The 17438-nt window shown below is 50.8% G+C and overlaps 6 protein-coding genes across 6 annotated transcripts; 5 read left to right on the plus strand and 1 right to left on the minus strand.

The window, feature by feature from the left end:
- Positions 1 to 301: 301 nt before the first annotated feature.
- On the plus strand, positions 302 to 3667 carry VE01_04014 (uncharacterized protein). The gene is made up of 2 exons (XM_018273492.2): positions 302 to 1400; positions 1477 to 3667. Exons 1-2 carry the CDS (start codon positions 738 to 740, stop codon positions 3493 to 3495), a joined length of 2682 nt encoding a protein of 893 aa, XP_018131650.1. The 5' UTR covers positions 302 to 737; the 3' UTR covers positions 3496 to 3667.
- On the plus strand, positions 3537 to 4945 carry VE01_04015 (uncharacterized protein; the record flags this gene model as incomplete). The annotated part of the gene is made up of 2 exons (XM_018273493.1): positions 3537 to 3564; positions 4566 to 4945. The coding sequence occupies 2 exons, from the start codon at positions 3537 to 3539 to the stop codon at positions 4943 to 4945; spliced, it is 408 nt and encodes a 135-aa protein (XP_018131651.1).
- Positions 4946 to 5295: 350 nt separating this feature from the next.
- Positions 5296 to 7522, minus strand: VE01_04016 (uncharacterized protein). Its single transcript, XM_018273494.2, has 6 exons — positions 6527 to 7522; positions 6406 to 6467; positions 6260 to 6338; positions 6098 to 6207; positions 5789 to 6010; positions 5296 to 5685 (listed from the first exon to the last, which is right to left on the minus strand). Exons 1-6 carry the CDS (start codon positions 7228 to 7230, stop codon positions 5543 to 5545), a joined length of 1320 nt encoding a protein of 439 aa, XP_018131648.1. The 5' UTR covers positions 7231 to 7522; the 3' UTR covers positions 5296 to 5542.
- Positions 7523 to 8532: 1010 nt separating this feature from the next.
- VE01_04017 (uncharacterized protein) lies at positions 8533 to 11107 on the plus strand. The gene is made up of 4 exons (XM_018273495.2): positions 8533 to 9038; positions 9093 to 10263; positions 10316 to 10579; positions 10640 to 11107. Exons 1-4 carry the CDS (start codon positions 8784 to 8786, stop codon positions 10753 to 10755), a joined length of 1806 nt encoding a protein of 601 aa, XP_018131649.1. The 5' UTR covers positions 8533 to 8783; the 3' UTR covers positions 10756 to 11107.
- A 1592-nt stretch (positions 11108 to 12699) lies between these two features.
- VE01_04018 (uncharacterized protein) lies at positions 12700 to 14431 on the plus strand. Its single transcript, XM_018273496.2, has 4 exons — positions 12700 to 13158; positions 13216 to 13252; positions 13307 to 13748; positions 13819 to 14431. Exons 1-4 carry the CDS (start codon positions 13012 to 13014, stop codon positions 14288 to 14290), a joined length of 1098 nt encoding a protein of 365 aa, XP_018131642.1. The 5' UTR covers positions 12700 to 13011; the 3' UTR covers positions 14291 to 14431.
- A 1096-nt stretch (positions 14432 to 15527) lies between these two features.
- Positions 15528 to 17308, plus strand: VE01_04019 (uncharacterized protein; the record flags this gene model as incomplete). The annotated part of the gene is made up of 4 exons (XM_018273497.1): positions 15528 to 15850; positions 15935 to 16436; positions 16464 to 16482; positions 16566 to 17308. The coding sequence occupies 4 exons, from the start codon at positions 15528 to 15530 to the stop codon at positions 17306 to 17308; spliced, it is 1587 nt and encodes a 528-aa protein (XP_018131643.1).
- Between the last annotated feature and the right edge of the window lie 130 nt (positions 17309 to 17438).

Here is a 17438-nt window from a genome sequence, read left to right on the forward strand (position 1 = left end):
TTAACCTTTATATATCCATTTTCTATATATTAGCAAGGCCATATAACACACCTGGCTCGTTCCAGGGTTGGTGAGATCTGCTCAAAGGTGGCAAAGGCGGTGCTTGGGCGGCTTGTGAGTAGCCGGAAGAGGCGGAAGATGAACTGCAGAAATCACCATCCCGCACGGGATATACGGTGCACAGTTTGAGTTGGTCATGGCCATGAAGATCTAGTAATAAATTGTGGCTGGTCCTGCCGTATACCCGATCCTTGTGTTGTCAAAGTTGAAGCATAGAACACGTGAAGATACGTCCGTGATAGGATTAACTAATCTCCTGATACACTTACTAAGGGAACAGAAAATCAAGATCAGATAAACCAACACGGCTGAGCCAAGACAATTATCATGTTTAACGATAATTTTCCATGTTGACTTGATATAAATGCTTCACACGGGAATTATGATTATTTGGCCAATACACCGACCTTATAGTATGACCCCATACACCATCCGCATTCAGACTAGAGGATTTCTGGCATAATCGGCACGGCACAAGCCGATGGCATCCGCGCCCGCTCTGGGGGGTGAAATGCACGAATCTCACCACATCTCACGCCGAAGCCTCTCTCCATATTCTCGTACATGTCATATATAATAATAGTTAGGGCTGTTATGGCCAATATAGGCTCATGAACCCCGTCCAAAATTCGGAAGCTCAGCCCCATAAATACGAAAACCACGACTAATCGCCCCCAATGCAACCCCTCCACAACCAGTCGAACCCCCTCGGTGGCGACGGTACCTCGAACCCTACCACGAGTACAGGTCCAGACGACAGGAGTGCGCTCGCCTTGGCAATGTCTCACTCGCCGCTGCAGTCATCAAAAACACTTTATACGCGGTCGTGCGACGTGTGTCGCAAGCGAAAGGTCAAATGCGACAAAATAAGCACGGGATGCTCGAACTGCGCCAAAGCGCAGATAGAATGCCACTACCCAGGCCCTGGGCGTGCGCCGCGGCGGCCGAAGGCAGGAAAACAGGTCACAGCGAGGGAGACAGAGTTGCTGAAGCGACTGAGGCGACTGGAGGGTGTCGTGCAGGAGTTGAGCGGGCAGGTGGAGGAGGAAACACATCGGAGTTCGACAGACAGCCCGAAGGATAGACTGTGGAAAGATAAGGACGCGAGCAGTGAGCCTGATAGTACAATTGGCAAACACCAATCGGCGAAGGGGACCGTAAGGGTAGTGGGGATGGATGAGGGAAGGACGTCGACTTCGAAGTGGCTGGAGCGGATGGCTAATATGGGGGAAGGGCCTCCCGAATCCGATTTGATGAAGCGGGAGTTTGGGAAGCTGGTCATAGATGAGGGGAAGAGTCATTATGTCAACAGCGACCTGTTTGCAACTTTAAGCCACGAGGTACGTAAAATAACGCCCTTTTTCCACAACAACGCGCCAGCCCCTGAGATAGGTGTATGTAACTAACCCTCATTAGGTGGAAGATATCAGAGAGATATTTGATGGTGATGATACTTCAGTCGAAGATGATGGAGAGACTGCCGATATGCCAGGTTCAAAATCTCCTGTGGGACACCAGGGGTTTTTGTTTGGTTATTCGAGCACGATGGTGGATCTGCGGTCTTTACATCCCTTACCTTCCCAGATACCATTCTTCTGGGATGTCTTTGTGGAGAACGTGGACCCTATCACGAAAGTCCTCCACGTGCCTACAATGGCCAAGGCAATCAAGGAGGCCAAGGAAAACCTCGACTGCCTGAGCAAGAGTATAGAGGCGTTGCTTTTTGCAATATATTACTCTGTTATAACATCCTTGAGCCAGGAAGAAGTCGTGTCAAACTTTGGCACTGACAAAAGCGTGTTAATTGATCGCTATAGGTTTGGAGTGGAGCAGGCTCTCGCCCGAGCTGACTTCCTCAATACCTCGGAGCTGGTCATAATACAAGCATTCTCTCTCTTCCTGACCTGCGTTCGCCGTCATGACCAGTCCAAATTTGTCTGGTCGCTAACTGGTCTTGCGATCCGACTATCGATAGGCCTTGGCCTCCACCGCGACGGCTCCAAGATGGGCCTTTCGCCTTTCGACACCGAAATGCGCCGCCGGTTATGGTGGTCGCTTTGCGTTCTCGACGTCCGCGCATCGGAAGACTACGGCTCTGAACCTGCGATCCTGGATGGCACCTACGATACCCTTTTACCTCTTAATGTTAATGACGTTGATCTTGATCCTCTCGCTACCGAACCCGCGCAGGAGCACGTCGGCGTGTCTGATATGACTTTCTGCCTTATTCGGTACGAGGTCTGCAGAGTCATGCGGCACTTGCCTTACGCAACACCCCGTATCCATGCCCCTAGGGAACTAGCGAACGCTACCACTTTCGAAGAGAAGGAGAAAATGGTACGGGATCTGCACGCTCACCTTGAGGAAAAATACCTCCAATACTGCCTCAATTCCGGCCCGCTCCACTGGGTCGCCGCCACCGTCTCACGCCTCGTCCTCGCAAAAATGAGCATCATGATCTTCTTCCGCGGCCCAGATTCCCCAGACAACCTGCCCCAGCACATTCGCGACCGCCTCTTCATCGCCAGCATCGAAATCAACGAGTACAGCCGGCTCCTCGAGACCGGCGCCGCAACGAAGAAATGGGGATGGCTGTTCCACACGTACGTCCACTGGCACGCCCTCGTGTATATTCTTCGCGAGATCAGCAATCGTCCACGCTGCCCTGTCACGGACCGCGCGTGGCGTGCTGTGGATAGCTCGTTTTCGAGTTGGGATGACGCAGTGAAGCATTCCCGCAGCTCGAAGAATGGGATGCTGTGGCTGCCGCTGCGCAGATTGATGGCTAAAGCGCGTCGTAAGCGCGAGGAAGACCTTGCTGCCGTGGCCGCCGGTGACATGTCACGCCAAATACCCGGGTTTTTGGAGATGGATAGATGTGCGGTGCCATCGGCGTGCCCGAGCGCGATGACTCAAGGGGAAGAGCAGCAGCATCAACCCGCTGATCTTGGCGACGTCGAAGTACTCCGCCCTCTACAACAGGGCATCTTGTACCCGGACGAACCGATGTCCGATTCTACCCCGGATATCCCCTTACCGCCTTACACAATGGAATCGCATACGCAGGAGGTGAGTTCGGCTACCGAGGACGCTGGGGATGGACCGACTCAACTGCAGGCGCAGTTCCAGCAGTATGAGAATCAGCAGGCGCAGATGGCACAGCAACAGAATATGCATAACCCGGCGTACCAGGGTGTCCAAAACCAGGTGCCGGGATTTTCGGGGCAGATGCAGGGCCAGGTGCCGTGGTTGCTTGAGGCGCCGTTGGGGGATCTAGATATGGAGATGGGGGTGAGCTCGGGGGAGAGTAGTGGTATGGATGATTTCTCGTGGGAGAACTTTGATGATTTGGTGAGGGACGTTATGTTGCAGAATGATCCGGGGCAGGTCGCGGATCGGGGGCCGTCGATGGTTGGCCTGGGGAGCTGGTGGTAGTGGGGAGGAGGCTAGCGATTGGAGCTGTATGTGATACGAAAATGACATTTATGGGTTATAATGAGGGCGGTCTGGTGTTTTGGTGGTATATATATCCTCTCTACTTATTGCTGGTGGGGTAGATAGTTCAGATGGCTTCTGAGATTTGTGGAATCTATAATCTTTTCTCGGTCCCCTTCCCTGGGTGCGATGTTAGAGTACTCACGAGACATCATGACGTGAAAGGCTTGTACATACTGCTGGTATCCGCACATCTGCCTCCATTTTGTATTTGAGGTGTAGCTGGATAACTGGGAGAGGCATAACGAGTCTGCAGACCTCCTCCAAATCGGACTGTTGAAGAAAAGAGAAGGGATAAATCAACGAAAGGCGTCCTCGAAGTCAGCAATACATATATCCACCACAATCAAGGGCAAATTGACAATAAGCAAATCCTTTCATGTTCTTGGAGTTTAGACAGTAAATGTGAGTTTCCAGGTGCTATTCAAGAAGCATACTGAAAATATTGTCTTGTTGGGGAAAGTGCGGTGGTGCTTCGTCTCTTCCCTTTCTGGTTTTGTCAGGTCGCGCCTTCCACTTCTGTTGTCCTTCGCCTGTCACTTACTTCACTTTTACCTCTCTCCATCTCACAACTCAACTTTCACTCCTCGACCTTCCTCCTTCGGTTTTCATCCTTCGATTTTCAACTCTCATCCACCAATTCTCATCAATCAATGGAAGCTGGATATCCCGTTTGATTGTTTCAATCTCTGGGATATACCAAGCTCACATCAAGAGGTTGACAAACTCACTTCACAGTTGCCAAGCTCATTTCAGAGGCAACTCATCCAAGCTGTCCCTCTAAATCGATATTATTGCTTCACTCTGTACTCGTGCCTCTCCCTCTGGTCGCGCATTGAGCTTCGCCTCCCTGAGGAAAATTTCATCCACGAAACATTTCATTCATTCAGTCAGATAGATCTATTCAAACCATTGGATCAATTTGACCCCACCATTTCTCTCGTCTCAATCTACGTGGCGGCGTGCAAAAAACTCCTGTTCTAAAACTTCCACGCTGATTTTACATGTAGGATGCTCCGGCGAAGAGTTGGATGTGAGCAAAAAACAAAAGCTCGGTAGCGAGACCTTACAGTACGGTTTGAGCCCATCAAGGGTTTCATTGGGACAGATTGGGAAGGATGGGTTGAAAATCAACAGCGAAGCACGATTGCGCGCTCCAGATGAGATAGGACTTGCTGCGGAAGAGAGGACACTCGTTTCAAAAGAGAAAATCCTAGCAGAGGAAAGCATCGCCCTGGAAAAGAAAAAGCTCGCAATTGAAAAAGAGGGGCATGCTCTGGAAAAGAGGAAGCTCGTCCTGGGAAATGAAAGGCTCGCCCTGGAAAAGAAGAAGCTCGCGGTGGATGATGAGAAGACCCCCCCAAGTCCGGCGTCTACAGTTTCAATGTGAGGACTTAAATGGAGATTTATGGCATGTGAATGCTTGCGAGGTTCCAAAAGCTACCAGAAATGAGACGGATGGAAACTACCACCCCGAAGTCAACGCCTCACCGAAAGCTTACACAACGATAATACAGTTGCTTGGCCTTTAAGAAACAATCAGTTTGAGATTTTTGTTGATTCTCCAGCTTACTCTATACCATGTACGCTTTCATACAGAATGCACCCAACTACAAGAAGATGGGATCACCATTTGCTTTCTAGATCATAAAGGGTCGCTTCGACTAATATTTTTTTACTACAGCTTATTACACTTCATACATACCACAACAGCACATGTAGCGTTAGCAACAAATAACATCTCAACAATCCAATCTCACCCGTTTCTATCTTGCTATGGGTGTGACACGTGAAAAACCTTGTCCCTGAAACTCCGTTTTAAAAGGGAGTTTGTTCTCTCTTTCCCAATACTTCACAGCCCCTTCCCCTATCATGAGTCTTGTCACTAACAATATTGTATTTTCCATCTATACCCAATCTATCAATCATATCTCATCACCATAACCAACCACTGCTATCCCCACCTCTTCCTCTCTCTACACAACCCTCAAGGATACGTCCCCCGTCCGGGCTGGCTCTCAAAGAAATTCTCCGGCACCTCCCACCCAGGCACTTCCTTCTGCAGCGCCAACTTCACATCATGAATAATATCATATCCAAAATTAAACTCAAAGAACTCCTCCGGGTTTTCTATCCACACGTTAGCTCACCCCTCTCGTTCTTTCAAACCCAGCACACACACGCGCAAAACCGGGAATGGGGATGGGAATGGGAAAATCAAGATTATACGTACTAGGCACTTTATCAGCATCCATATACTTCCCCGCAGCCTCGCGAATCTTCTCGGGCTCATCCTGTCCGGCGTTGCTGAAGTGCTGGATCGCGCTGGCGCGGTTGAGACGCAGACCCTCGTAGAGAGCTAGGCGGGATTGGAGGGTCTCGGGTGTGGCGCCAGTGAGGAGGATGCCGAGCGCGAGACCGTCTTCGATTGCTTGGGCGCCGCCTTGGCCTTGGTCTGGGGGATGTCAGTTGCGTGGGTTGTGAGAAATGTGGGATGGGGGATGGGGGATGGAGGAGTTGCAAAGGGCATAGATAAACGTACGAGGAAGCATGGGATGCGCGGCATCACCGAGGAGAGCGAGCTTTCCACGGCGCCAGGTTGGGAGGGGGGCGCGGAAGAGGAGGGGCCATTGCTTGATGTCTCTTGCTTTCCTAGCTGGGTGTTAGTCATGTGATTGAGGATTTGGGGGGTGGGAGGAGGTACTTAAGGACTGCGAGGACGGAGGGGTGGAAGCCTTTGTAGGTTTCTAGGAGAGCGGAAACCTCGAGAGGGGTTCGATAATCTGTGGAATGTTAATATGTGTTTTGGTGTTTGGCATAGTATGCTTGTGGGTGTAGGAACATGCTCACCTTCCACATTTTTGACTTCATCATCGGTGCTGAAGATAGCCACAAAATTGTGCTGCTCGTTGCTTCTCATAGTCAGCGGTCGGTTCGAATGTGATTCGTTTGAAATTTAGACGAAACATACTTTCTGCACGGGTACCACACCAGCCTCCGCCCTTCAGTAACAATAACCTTGATCCTTCCATCGTCGCCCTCGGTCCAGCTGGCCGTCTCTGGGTCCGCAGCGATCTCTGCAGTAGGGATTAAAAAGCGGTAGCAGAAGTTGTACTTCTCAGTCGGAAGTGCCGGGTTGTGATGCCCTATCACGGTCTCAACGGCTTTGGAGTGCACGCCATCCGCAGCAACCACCAAGTCACCACTAGCCACACTCCCATCCGCGAACGTCACAGACCCCGCCTCAGCATCATAACTCACAACCTCCTTCTTCAAATGCACCACCGCCGGCTTTCCTTCCCCCTTCTCCCCCAGCGCCAACACCTTCAACGCCTCATGCAAATCAACCCTATGGCACCACCACCACGGCGCCCCGAACTTCTCAGAAATATACCCCTCATCCGCCTCATGGAAGCACTTCAGCGTCACGCTGTCAGCGCGCCAGCTCTTCTTGGCGGTCACGAAGCGCGCGGCCACGGGATCGAGGCCCAGGGCGGCCAGGCCGCGAGAGGCGTTCGGGCAGACGTGGATGGCGGCGCCGATCTCGTTGTTGAGGCTGGAGCGCTCGTAGATCTGGACAGAGTGGCCGGCGCGGCGGAGGGTGAGGGCGGCGGCGAGGCCGCCTATGCCGGCGCCTACGATTAGGATGTTGAGAGGGGAGGTGGAGGTGGCCATGGCGGGTTGAGGGGGTGGTTGATTGGGGTAGGATGGGTGGGAGTGGGAGTGGAGGGGTATGTTTTGAGGGTTTGGGGAGGGAGTCTAGGGGTCGTTTGAGGTTGGAGACAGAGATGGAGGGGAGAACGGAAAAACAATGATCAATGTGGAGCTATAGGATATGAGATACTAGTATAGAATGAAGCTGATTAATGATGGAGGAGGTTCATAGGTTCATAGGTTTGTAGGATTGTGTTCCTGATATTCTTGGCTGCAAGAGTAAGTTTATGGAGCAGCACCAGTAGAGTTGGAGCAGTCCACTCTATGTCCGGCGGGGGGTTGTTCTTTCCGTGATAGTGGATGTTTTGGTGGCATTTTGGTCTTACTGCATGGTCGCAACGTGGTCGTAATTGCACTGTGCCTCAGTGCCGTAATGCCTCAGTAAGCTCACTAAGCTCACTAACGGTATCACTAGCAACTCACTAGCAACTCACTAGCAACATCACTAGTTTACAGGGATCAGCCGCTAAAGTGCCGTGGCTACAGGGGCTTTCACAGGCTCAAACTCGGAAGGAACAGCGTTGCCAGGGTAGCAGCTAGGGTTCCGGCTAGGGTACCGGTCAGGGTTGCAGGCAGGGTTTAGAGTCAGGGTTCACGGTGTCAGCGTAGAGGTACAACGGCACGCATTGGCCCCCCACGCAAATCTGAAGTACTGTACTCTCTCGTTCGCAAATTTGTAAATGCACACCACCAACCAACACAGTAGAGTACCAAATCTCCAAATTTCCAAATTTCCAAATGAAGAGTCTTGGTTCTGCAATACTACTACACTATACTACTATACGTATGCCTGTACTATATTATACTATACTATATTCTAGCCCGAGTGAATCTTCCGTAGATTCCCCGACTGGATATGACTGGCTACGACTGGCTACGACTAGATATGACTGGATATGACTGGCTACTGCGGAGCTCCGTTCGGAAAATATAGCAGGTTAACTAGGATCAGATCTTCTACTGAATCTTCTAACTGACTAACTAACTAACTAACTGAGTGAATAGTTCGAATAGTCGAATAGTCGAATGGCCAGCCAGCCAGACTTAGAAATCTCCACCGAAACGCTAGAAAAAGGAAGGGGCAATGCAGAGGCCCTTGTAACCCCTCTCACTGTCGCTCCTCGCCCTCGTGGTTGACATCTCCACAGCGACCATCGGCCAATGCCAGTGCCAATCCGATGCTAATCCCCCCCTTTCAGGTGGAAACCATTCAGTGGGGACGCACCTGCCGCACGATGTCCGCCACGGCGTGGCTACAGGGTGAAGGGTGTCTGCACACCTGAACCCATCGCTTCCAATGCAATGCCATCAATCCAGGATCAATAGTAGCTCTTGCCCCATAAAACTCGAGATTGCAATGTCGAACTCCTCGTCCTAGCGTTCCCCCGCTGCTGATTCCTTCCGTGTCGAGACGACCAATTCCTGATTCCCCATTGCTATAGATCCTTCCTCTTTTCCCTCCTTCCGTGTTCAGATCAACAACTCTTCAATTCGACTTCATATTGTCTGCAGAGATGGCGGACGAAGGTGTTCCCGTTCAAGAGAAGGCTGCTGCCCCTGTGGCTTCAGCGTCGGCACCTGCAGCAACCCCTGCCGAGAATGTGGTTTCCGATAACGAGGTCGACGAGAAGACATATCGCGACAATTCGGCCAGCATTGAGGACCATGACGAGCCTGAGCCGCGCCTTCACGCGAAGACATGGCTCACGGTCTTCGCAGTCTGCCTGATCTACTTTGCGCAACTCATCAACGTTGTCGGCGCAGGTGCTGTAAGTTGCCCATTCTAGAGTCCCGAATACCGAGCCCTTCTAATTATTTCGCAGCGCGCACAAGATATTGCTAAGGTAGTTGGCGGCTCAGCCGACAGCACCTGGCTCACCTCTGCCGTTGCCATCTTCACCACCGTCCTCTCTCCCCCAGTCTCCCAAGCGGCCGATTACTGGGGACGCCGATGGTTTCTCATCCTCCTCACCCTCTGCGGTGCCGTCGGCTCCATTATCGTTGCGCGCGCAAACACCATGAACATGGCTATTGCGGGAGAGTGTGTTGCCGGAATCTCGTACGGTGTCCAGCCTCTCCTCCACGCAGTCACCTCCGAGGTGCTGCCCCGAAAGTACAGACCATATGCGCAAGCCGCCGATAACGTCGCGGCAGCGTTGGGAGGTTTGGTGGCTCTCCTCGTGGGAGGTGCCATGACCCGCACCAACCCGGAGGGATTCAGGAACTACTGGTACTTTGCGACTGCTATCTATGCCATCGCGACAGTCCTTTGCCTCGTTCTCTACAACCCGCCGCCGTTGCCAACACAGCTCGGCCTCACTCACGTCGAGAAGCTCAAGAAGCTCGACTGGATCGGCTACTTCTTCCTCACTGCCGGCCTCGTCCTTTTCTGCATGGGTCTCTCCTGGTCGCAAAACCCATACGATTGGCCAGAGGTCCATATCATGGTGCCCTTTTTCATCGGTCTCGCCTTCATGGCAGCCTTGATCGTCTACGAGGCGCGCTTCAAGAAGGACGGCATGTTCCACCACGGCCTCTTCAGCAACGGCCGCAACTTCTCCATTGCGCTCTTCGGTGTCTTCGTTGAGGGCCTCGTCTTCTTCGCTGCGAACAACTACTTTGCCTTCCAGGCATCCATCCTCTACGAGACTGACCCGCTACGCGTCGGCGCCAGGTACGGTGTCAACTTCATCATCTACGCCCTCTTCGCCGTTCTCGCGGGCGCCTACTGCGCGATGACAAAGCAGGTCAAGCTCCCGACCGTGGTCGCCTTCGTCAGCATGATCATCTTCTTCATCCTCATGGCTACGGCTGGCCCGTCGAGCGGTGATCACGTATGGGGATACCCTGTGTTCCTGGGTATCGGTCTCGGAACGTGTCTCTGCACGCTCGTTACCGTTGCACAGCTGTCAACCCCCCGCGAACTCATCGCAACGACATCTGGACTTATGATCTCCGTCCGCTCTTTCGGCGGTTCCATCGGTCTGGCTATCTGTAAGTCCACATCCCTCTATCTTCCCAGCTCCCCCGACTAACATCTACACAGACCACGCCATCCTCGTTGGCAAGCTAAACACCAATCTTGGCCCCAAGATCGCCGCAGCTGTCCTACCACTCGGCCTGCCCGAGTCCTCGCTGGGCGACTTCATCACTGCGCTGAACAACCAGGACATCGCTGGTCTCGGAAAGATCCCGGGCGTCACGGGACAGGTCATCGGTGCAGGTCTGGGGGGACTGCGCGAGGCGTACAATCTGGGCTTCAGGTTCATCTGGGTCGCTGCCGGGTGTTTCACCGTTGCGGCTGCTGTTGGTACGTCTATATTTATAATTGCTATTATTTATGGGATCACGAGACTAATGAATTCCACAGCTGCCATCTTCCTCGTCGACCCTGTCAAGGAGTTCAACAACCGCATCGACCACCCTGCCGAAAAGGAGGAGGAGCTGTTTGGGAACTCCGGTGCAACATCGGCATCTGCCAATTAATCTACGCATTAGTCTGAGCGCATGCATGCATCTGTTTGAGCACACTATTGGCAAAGTAAAAAGAGGCGTCCGAGCAAATATATGCGACGCAAAAATGCGACGCCAAAAATACGACTGGGGGATCTAGATCGTGGGCGTGGCGGGTCTATTCCTTTTGGTCGCTTCACTGCCACATGCTTTCTTTTGCCTTTAATTATGTATGATTAGCTACGCGAGCGAATGCCTGAAGGGCTGGGGGGTTGAGCGGGCGTTTTACTTTGTTCATAATTTGGAAAGTTTGGGGAGGGGTTTGTGCATATAGATAGAGTATACTCCGTACATACATACTGCAGAGTTACAGTAGATAGCAGGGTACATACATAACATTAATCTTATCTCTGGTCTAATGCAAAATTCTCCGTACAGAAAGTTGAAGTACCTCTTGCAGTTTTACGAAAGCAGGGTGATTTGAGTTCCCCCCTCCCTAGCACAGCTGGTGGTGGGTGGTGGGTGGTGGCCCCCAAAAACGCCCATTCCCAGCGCCCAGGTGCCCAGCCCCCAGCGCACGACCAACCGTCGCGTCCTCCCTCCCTCGTCCGCCCGACGCCAGCGCAGTCTTAGCACCAATAGCGCCAATTCCTAACACTTCCTAGCGCACTCCTAGCAGGAACAATAGCGAACCAAAACTCCCGCTAGGGTCCCTAGCATCGCTCTACCAGCCTTAACCTGGTCAAGCATGTTATTAGCCGGCGCTGATTACTACTAGAAGCAGGTTGTCCGTCAGCCACTACCTTAATCCGACCCCGCCCATTGGGCTGGATGGGTCCCGGAAGTTCGGATCGGAAGGGCAAGTGGGGGGTTGCTGGGATTAGGACTGCGTACGTATGTTAGGGACATGGGTAGGGGTACCTTGAACGCTGTAGGGGGGGGTAGGGTTCGCTGTGATTACGAAGCTGTAGTGATGCGCGATGCTAGGGGGGGAAATGTGCAAATCTCCTCCGAAGCAGGAAGGGGAGAGTGAAAATCTCTGCCGTGCTTGGGGGGGTGTTACCGTGGGGATTCAGGGATGGGGGGTTTGTTCCGATGCGACCTGCGTGCGGTCTCCGTATACTGCTGTAGGGGTGTGTATGTGTTGCACGGGGGGGTGAGGGTATGGTGTGTGGTGCATCCATGTGTGAACTGTAGTGCAGTGCAGGAGATCATGAATGAGTGAATCTAGATCTATGGTAGAGTAGCATGCATGCATCAATCAACGCAAAAACCTCGTCGTATAATACCCCCTATTAACAGCACCCTAGATGCCGATGACACCACTATTACAACCAAAATCTCAAACGGCTTTCTCGCAACAAACACCTCTTTTCACCTTTCTAACCAGCTCACCCCCCACTTCCTACTAAAACTACCTCGCTTCCACCTAGCACAGCCCTAAACCGCCTCGGTCTCCGCCGCCGGAACATCGCACCGTGATGACTCCACACACCACGCTGCCGAGGGTAAATGCTAAGACTAGGAGCTAAAGGTAAGAGCTAAGGCGGGTCAGCGAGGTACAAGCGCGCCTGGGTGGTTTTCTTGCTTTTTTCTTGGGGAGATGGGGGAAGAACGCCTGTTACGTGCAACTTTGCAACTGGGTGCATTGGGGAGGTATGATTGGGTAGTGCTGATGCGATGTAGGGGGTTTGAGGGGGTTATTGGAAATTTTATGGGGGTGTTTGGGGAGTTTGGGGGTGTTATTGGTGATGGGGGTGCGTGGATGTGACCCTGGAGGTGGGGGGAAGGATCGCTGCGACGAGATATGGAACCAGGAACGAGGTTTATACTAGGAAGATGAGATACGATACTACGATATATTTGGTTGAACTGCTGGGGAGAAGCTTCGATGGGTGGATTAGAGGGATTTGCAGAAGGTGCTACTAAGGAGAGATGGTGCTAGGGGAGGGGGGGGGGAGGGAAGTATCGCCGGCGTGATAGTCGTAGTGGACGTTTGTACTATACGTTACATTATGTGCATAGTTAGTGATTGGGTGGGTGATAACTAGACCCATCGCACGCCCGACTGAGACATTGGGGTTTTTGGTTCTATTGAGTCGTAAAACGTGCCTGTCGCCAGTGTTGAAGGTTTATACACTTCTACCTCCACCCTCCACGACGGCGTCGAGTTGAGTTGTCGACTTTCAGCTCCTTATCTCCTCGCCCTCTCCCCCTCCGCCATCTTCAATCCTCGCTCTCGCTCTCTCTCTACGCCGGGCGCAGAAGAGACGAGTCTCAATCGCCAAGATGGCATACGTCCAGACGGTCATCCCGCTCGTTATTACTACTCTGCTTTTTACCATTCTCGCGGGCATCCTCGTCCTCACGCGGGTTATCACCAGAGCGCGCATTGGAATTATTGGCATTGACGATTACCTCTCTTTTGGAGCGCTGGTGAGTCGAGTCTTGCTATTGTGCGGGGGGAAGCGAAATATACTGAAAGAGTGACAGCTGGCTTCCATTCTATTCTCTGTGGTTATCTTTCAACGTGAGTGCCCTTCTGGACATATCAAAAAAGGAATTGAGCTGATGAGTGTAATAGAAATTAAGTATGGCCTCGGCACGCCCTTTGCCACGATCCCCCAGGAGAACATTCCAATCTTCGTAAAGTGCCTCTGGGGAACAATCCCATGCTACAACGCGTCTCTCATCCTTACCAAACTCTCCATTGTCTTCCAGTACAAGCGCATCTTCACCACCCCGCTGATCAACCGCCTGTGCAACATCATGCTCGGCGTCCTCGTCGTCTACGGCCTCTGGACCATTGTCGGCTCAATCCTCATGTGCGTCCCCGTCGCCGCCTTCTGGGACCAGACCATCAAGGGCCACTGCATGAACCGCTTGCAATTCTGGTTCGCTAATGCGGGCGTCAACATCGCTACCGATATCATCATCTTCGCCATCCCTATGCCGCTGCTCAAGCAGCTCCAACTCCCAAAGAAGCAGAAGATAGGGCTCATGTTTGTCTTCGGCTTCGGCGCCTTGTAAGACCCCTCCCCTTTTCCCCCCACACGTCCCTCTTCCACAGTGCATACGGCTAACCATCTACCCCAGCGTCTGCGTCACCTCCATCATCCGCCTCAAATCCCTCTACGAAATCTCCGTCTCCCCCGACACCGCCCTCGACGGCGTCAACGCCGGCATCTGGTCCGGCATCGAAATCAACGTCGCCCTCGCCTGTGCCTCCCTCCCCGCCATCAAGCCCTTGATCGCCAAAGCCGTCCCTCACTTCCTGTCCTCGTCGCGCGGCGAGCGCTCTGGGCGCCACAACAACGCCTCCGGTGGCTATGATCACGCGCTGAGCGAGCTGAGCCAGAATAAGCGCAGCAGGGTTGTGAGGTCGGCGGTTGGGGATGAGGATGAGGTGGATTTGAATGGGAATAATGGGAATGGGATTACGGTGGAGCGCACGGTGAGGATACAGGGGCATCAGGCGCCGAGGGTGAGTGGGGAGGGGAGTGAGAGTAGTTTGGTCAATTGGAAGGCGGATGTGTATACGGAGGAGAGGCGGCAGAAGGAGATATAGGTGGAGATGGGTATATGTATGGTGTTTATATATATGATATCTGCTTTTGGAGTTTTTAGGGCGGGAAATTTGAAGGGAGCGAAAGGTGAATATGTATAGATGATTTGGGGGTGGTGTATATTTTTACATATTAGATGTATGTGATTGTTAATGATATATTTAGATATATTTTTAGAGATGTTTGTCTTTGACTTTACCATTCTAACTGCTCAGGCAGGGGAGAGGTTGAGAGTGGATTGTTGTGTTGTGTGTTTTGTGAAGGGCTACAGACGGAGGGTATGATATGGGATAAGGAGTCGCGCAGGGTTGGATTGGGGAGGAGTTGCACGTGCTCAGATTCTTGAGATTGAGACGAAGGTAGGATATTTATTTATTTCGTCGAACTTGTTTCCGTTTAGCTTTTCAGGTCGATTTATATGTATATTTATTAGTAGGATTTTCAAGTTACTAGATATTAAAGGGGTTGTAGAGGGTGTGTGTAGTATAGGATGATGAGTTTAGCAGGTTTATTTAAGAGGGGAGTCATACATTCTCAGGTTCTTGGGTTAGAGGTAGCACATTTATTTCTCTCGTGAAGCTTGTTACCATTTATTTGGTTTATTAGATTTATAATTATTATTTCGCTATTGGTAGGGGGTTTAATATTGAAGGCGTTATGGAGGGTATGATATGAAATAAGGAGTTAGATAGGGGAAATTGTACACGGTCGACTTCTTGGAATTAGAGGTAGGATATTTATTTCTCTCAGGAGGTTTATTGGTATTTATTTAGTTTACTAGTTGTTGGTTTGATGAGGTTTTGAGATTATTGAATATTAAGGGGGTTATAGAGGGCATGTGTGATATAGGATAAGGCAATAGGTGGGTTTGTTTGAGGGAGTCGTATATTCTCAAGTACTCCAGATTAGAGGTGAGATACTTATTTCTCTCCTGGGGCCTATTACCATTTATTTTGTTTTTGGGTTGAATTATAATTTATTTTTATGTTTGTTGGTGGGGGATTTTGAGGTTGTCTAATAATTAATCGTGTTTTATAACTTTGAAAAGTTTTTAAGCGCAACATCCGATTTACACCCTCAAACAGACCATCTACCTAACATTTAGCACAACTTCACTCTCAGTATGACTCTAACTATAACTCAATACACATATATCACCCCTCTTTATCTTTTTGCAGTTGATCTTCAGTTTACGTTTCCCCCAGAACCTCCATAAAATCTCACCAACAGCCTTTCACGATGGCATACTGGACAAACTTGCTAGCCGAGATCCGCATGATGATCCTCGGAATAGTAGTAGAAGACTACAGATTTGAGTCTGATAGATACGCCCGCGCCGGTTATGCCTGTGTATGTCAGGAATGGCAGTCAGTCTTTGAACAGAGTAACTTTCGGCGAATTATCGTTGACCAAGAGCGCATAGGAGACTTTGAAAAAATTATGGGAAATGAGGCAACTAGATATAGGCAGGGTTATCTAGAGCACTTGGTGCTTTGTATCAAACTTGATGAGTACGACTGCACTGCCTGCCAATCGAAGGAGGATGATGAAACAATTAGGAAGTAAGTTGACGTTTGTTGGTCCTTAGTTCGGCTCACTATCGCTCTATTTGTGTCCCGTTACAATCATATAGCTAACGTCAACAGTAACAATAATGTCTTTTTCAACTCTCCCTGGGATTTGTTATTTATCCTGTCAAAGTGGGTTGGATTCGTTGGGACTCGTCGCGAGAAGGGGCTGACATTGGAACTTGGCGTCTATTCTCCAAGTGATTGTAAGCACACCTTCAGAGACTTCCATCTCGAAGAAAACCACCCGTACCAAGAATTTAATGACATGAAATCATATGTCGATGCGTACAAGCAGCGAATTGACAGGCTTGACCTCGGCACCTTAAATGACCCATATCATGGATGGGTTAACGGCCATCAGGAAAGCCCAAGCTTAGGATCAAAGCAGAGATTCATGGGGACATTAACTGTCAACGATAATCTTCCTCAACTCTCTATTTACTCCTACACGTTTCCTAATGTCGAGATAGTGACGGGCCTTCTCATCCGCCGACAGTTCTATTGGAAAATTAAGGCCAAGTTTCTTGACAAGCTGCTCCGCGAGACATTTACATGCCTTAGATGGTTTAATCACGAAGTATGATATAATGTCGACCTACCACAGCAATTCCACTTTGAAAAGGGTATGCTAGGGTCCCATTCCTTACTGGATATTGTCGTAAGGCAAACAAGTCTCACAGCACCTCAGACTAACTCACTATTGCAGACTACGAGAGGCTACTTTTACATGGCATCCCAAGCACTCTGCGCGAACTAGATATATTTGAGAACTTCAACAAGGTTCTCCACCCAGCCCAGTTCAAACAGCTCACTAACCTAGAACAATACACCAAGCGTGCGAATCCTTCATTGGGAAAAGCCCTCTCAAAGTCTAGTCGGCTCCTAACAATGTTGTCTGCCGCCTTCATTGTTGATGCGGTGGACTTTTTCGCAAGCTTCAAGCCGACCAACAACCCAAATTCGAACGTATTTCCTGGGGAGAACCTGCAGTATCTAGCTCTGACATCACAGCTGCTGCATCCAAGAAAGGCAGACCGACATATCAATGGAGTGCTGATAGCTGCTGGTCGGGCGGCTGCTTTCATGCCCAAGCTCAGGGGTATGGAGATCTGGAATGGTGGTGGGGGCCACGCCTGTGTCTTCCGATATAGAAACTACGACGGCAAAACTTATATTAGCTGGGAGTGCACTTGGGGTCCTAAGTTCAAGCTGGACCCTGACGTGATAGACTGCTGGGCAAATGTCCCGAGGCAGGGACAATATCCGCATGGTAACTTTACAGTTACAGTTAATAAGAAACTACTGAGGCACCGCGACACGAAGACATATGGATCGATAGTTCCTCTTCTGAAACAGCGTTCCTGGATGCAGCATTTCATTTCTGATTTCCAGATGCTGTCAAGGAAGATCCGTACTCAACATCTACGTCACAGGCATAACATTGAATAACAGATGTTTGTTGTTTATGACGGCTCTCGACCCTCTAGGCTTCCACTTAATTGTCCATCAGCGGCCTGGGCGGGTGGCTGACAGGTCTTGGCGACGAGGCTGAGTCGAAAAATGATGCCTGAACCAGAAC

Source organism: Pseudogymnoascus verrucosus (assembly GCF_001662655.1).
Source record: "Pseudogymnoascus verrucosus strain UAMH 10579 unplaced genomic scaffold scaffold_14, whole genome shotgun sequence".
Lineage (NCBI taxonomy): Eukaryota > Fungi > Ascomycota > Leotiomycetes > Thelebolales > Thelebolaceae > Pseudogymnoascus > Pseudogymnoascus verrucosus.

What these genes read in the sequence shown, in the direction of transcription:
- VE01_04014 (XM_018273492.2), top strand. Translation starts at nt 738, where the DNA reads ATGCAACCCCTCCACAACCAGTCGAACCCCCTCGGTGGCGACGGTACC. An exon ending in TTGCAACTTTAAGCCACGAG is followed by an intron (nt 1,401 to 1,476) that starts GTACGTAAAATA and finishes AACCCTCATTAG; the next exon opens with GTGGAAGATATCAGAGAGAT.
- VE01_04016 (XM_018273494.2), bottom strand. Translation starts at nt 7,230, where the DNA reads ATGGCCACCTCCACCTCCCCTCTCAACATCCTAATCGTAGGCGCCGGC. An exon ending in GTGTGGTACCCGTGCAGAAA is followed by an intron (nt 6,468 to 6,526) that starts GTATGTTTCGTC and finishes GACTATGAGAAG; the next exon opens with CAACGAGCAGCACAATTTTG. An exon ending in TGAAGTCAAAAATGTGGAAG is followed by an intron (nt 6,339 to 6,405) that starts GTGAGCATGTTC and finishes AACATTCCACAG; the next exon opens with ATTATCGAACCCCTCTCGAG.
- VE01_04017 (XM_018273495.2), top strand. Translation starts at nt 8,784, where the DNA reads ATGGCGGACGAAGGTGTTCCCGTTCAAGAGAAGGCTGCTGCCCCTGTG. An exon ending in TTCCATCGGTCTGGCTATCT is followed by an intron (nt 10,264 to 10,315) that starts GTAAGTCCACAT and finishes ACATCTACACAG; the next exon opens with ACCACGCCATCCTCGTTGGC. An exon ending in CACCGTTGCGGCTGCTGTTG is followed by an intron (nt 10,580 to 10,639) that starts GTACGTCTATAT and finishes TGAATTCCACAG; the next exon opens with CTGCCATCTTCCTCGTCGAC.
- VE01_04018 (XM_018273496.2), top strand. Translation starts at nt 13,012, where the DNA reads ATGGCATACGTCCAGACGGTCATCCCGCTCGTTATTACTACTCTGCTT. An exon ending in ACCTCTCTTTTGGAGCGCTG is followed by an intron (nt 13,159 to 13,215) that starts GTGAGTCGAGTC and finishes AAAGAGTGACAG; the next exon opens with CTGGCTTCCATTCTATTCTC. An exon ending in GTCTTCGGCTTCGGCGCCTT is followed by an intron (nt 13,749 to 13,818) that starts GTAAGACCCCTC and finishes CATCTACCCCAG; the next exon opens with CGTCTGCGTCACCTCCATCA.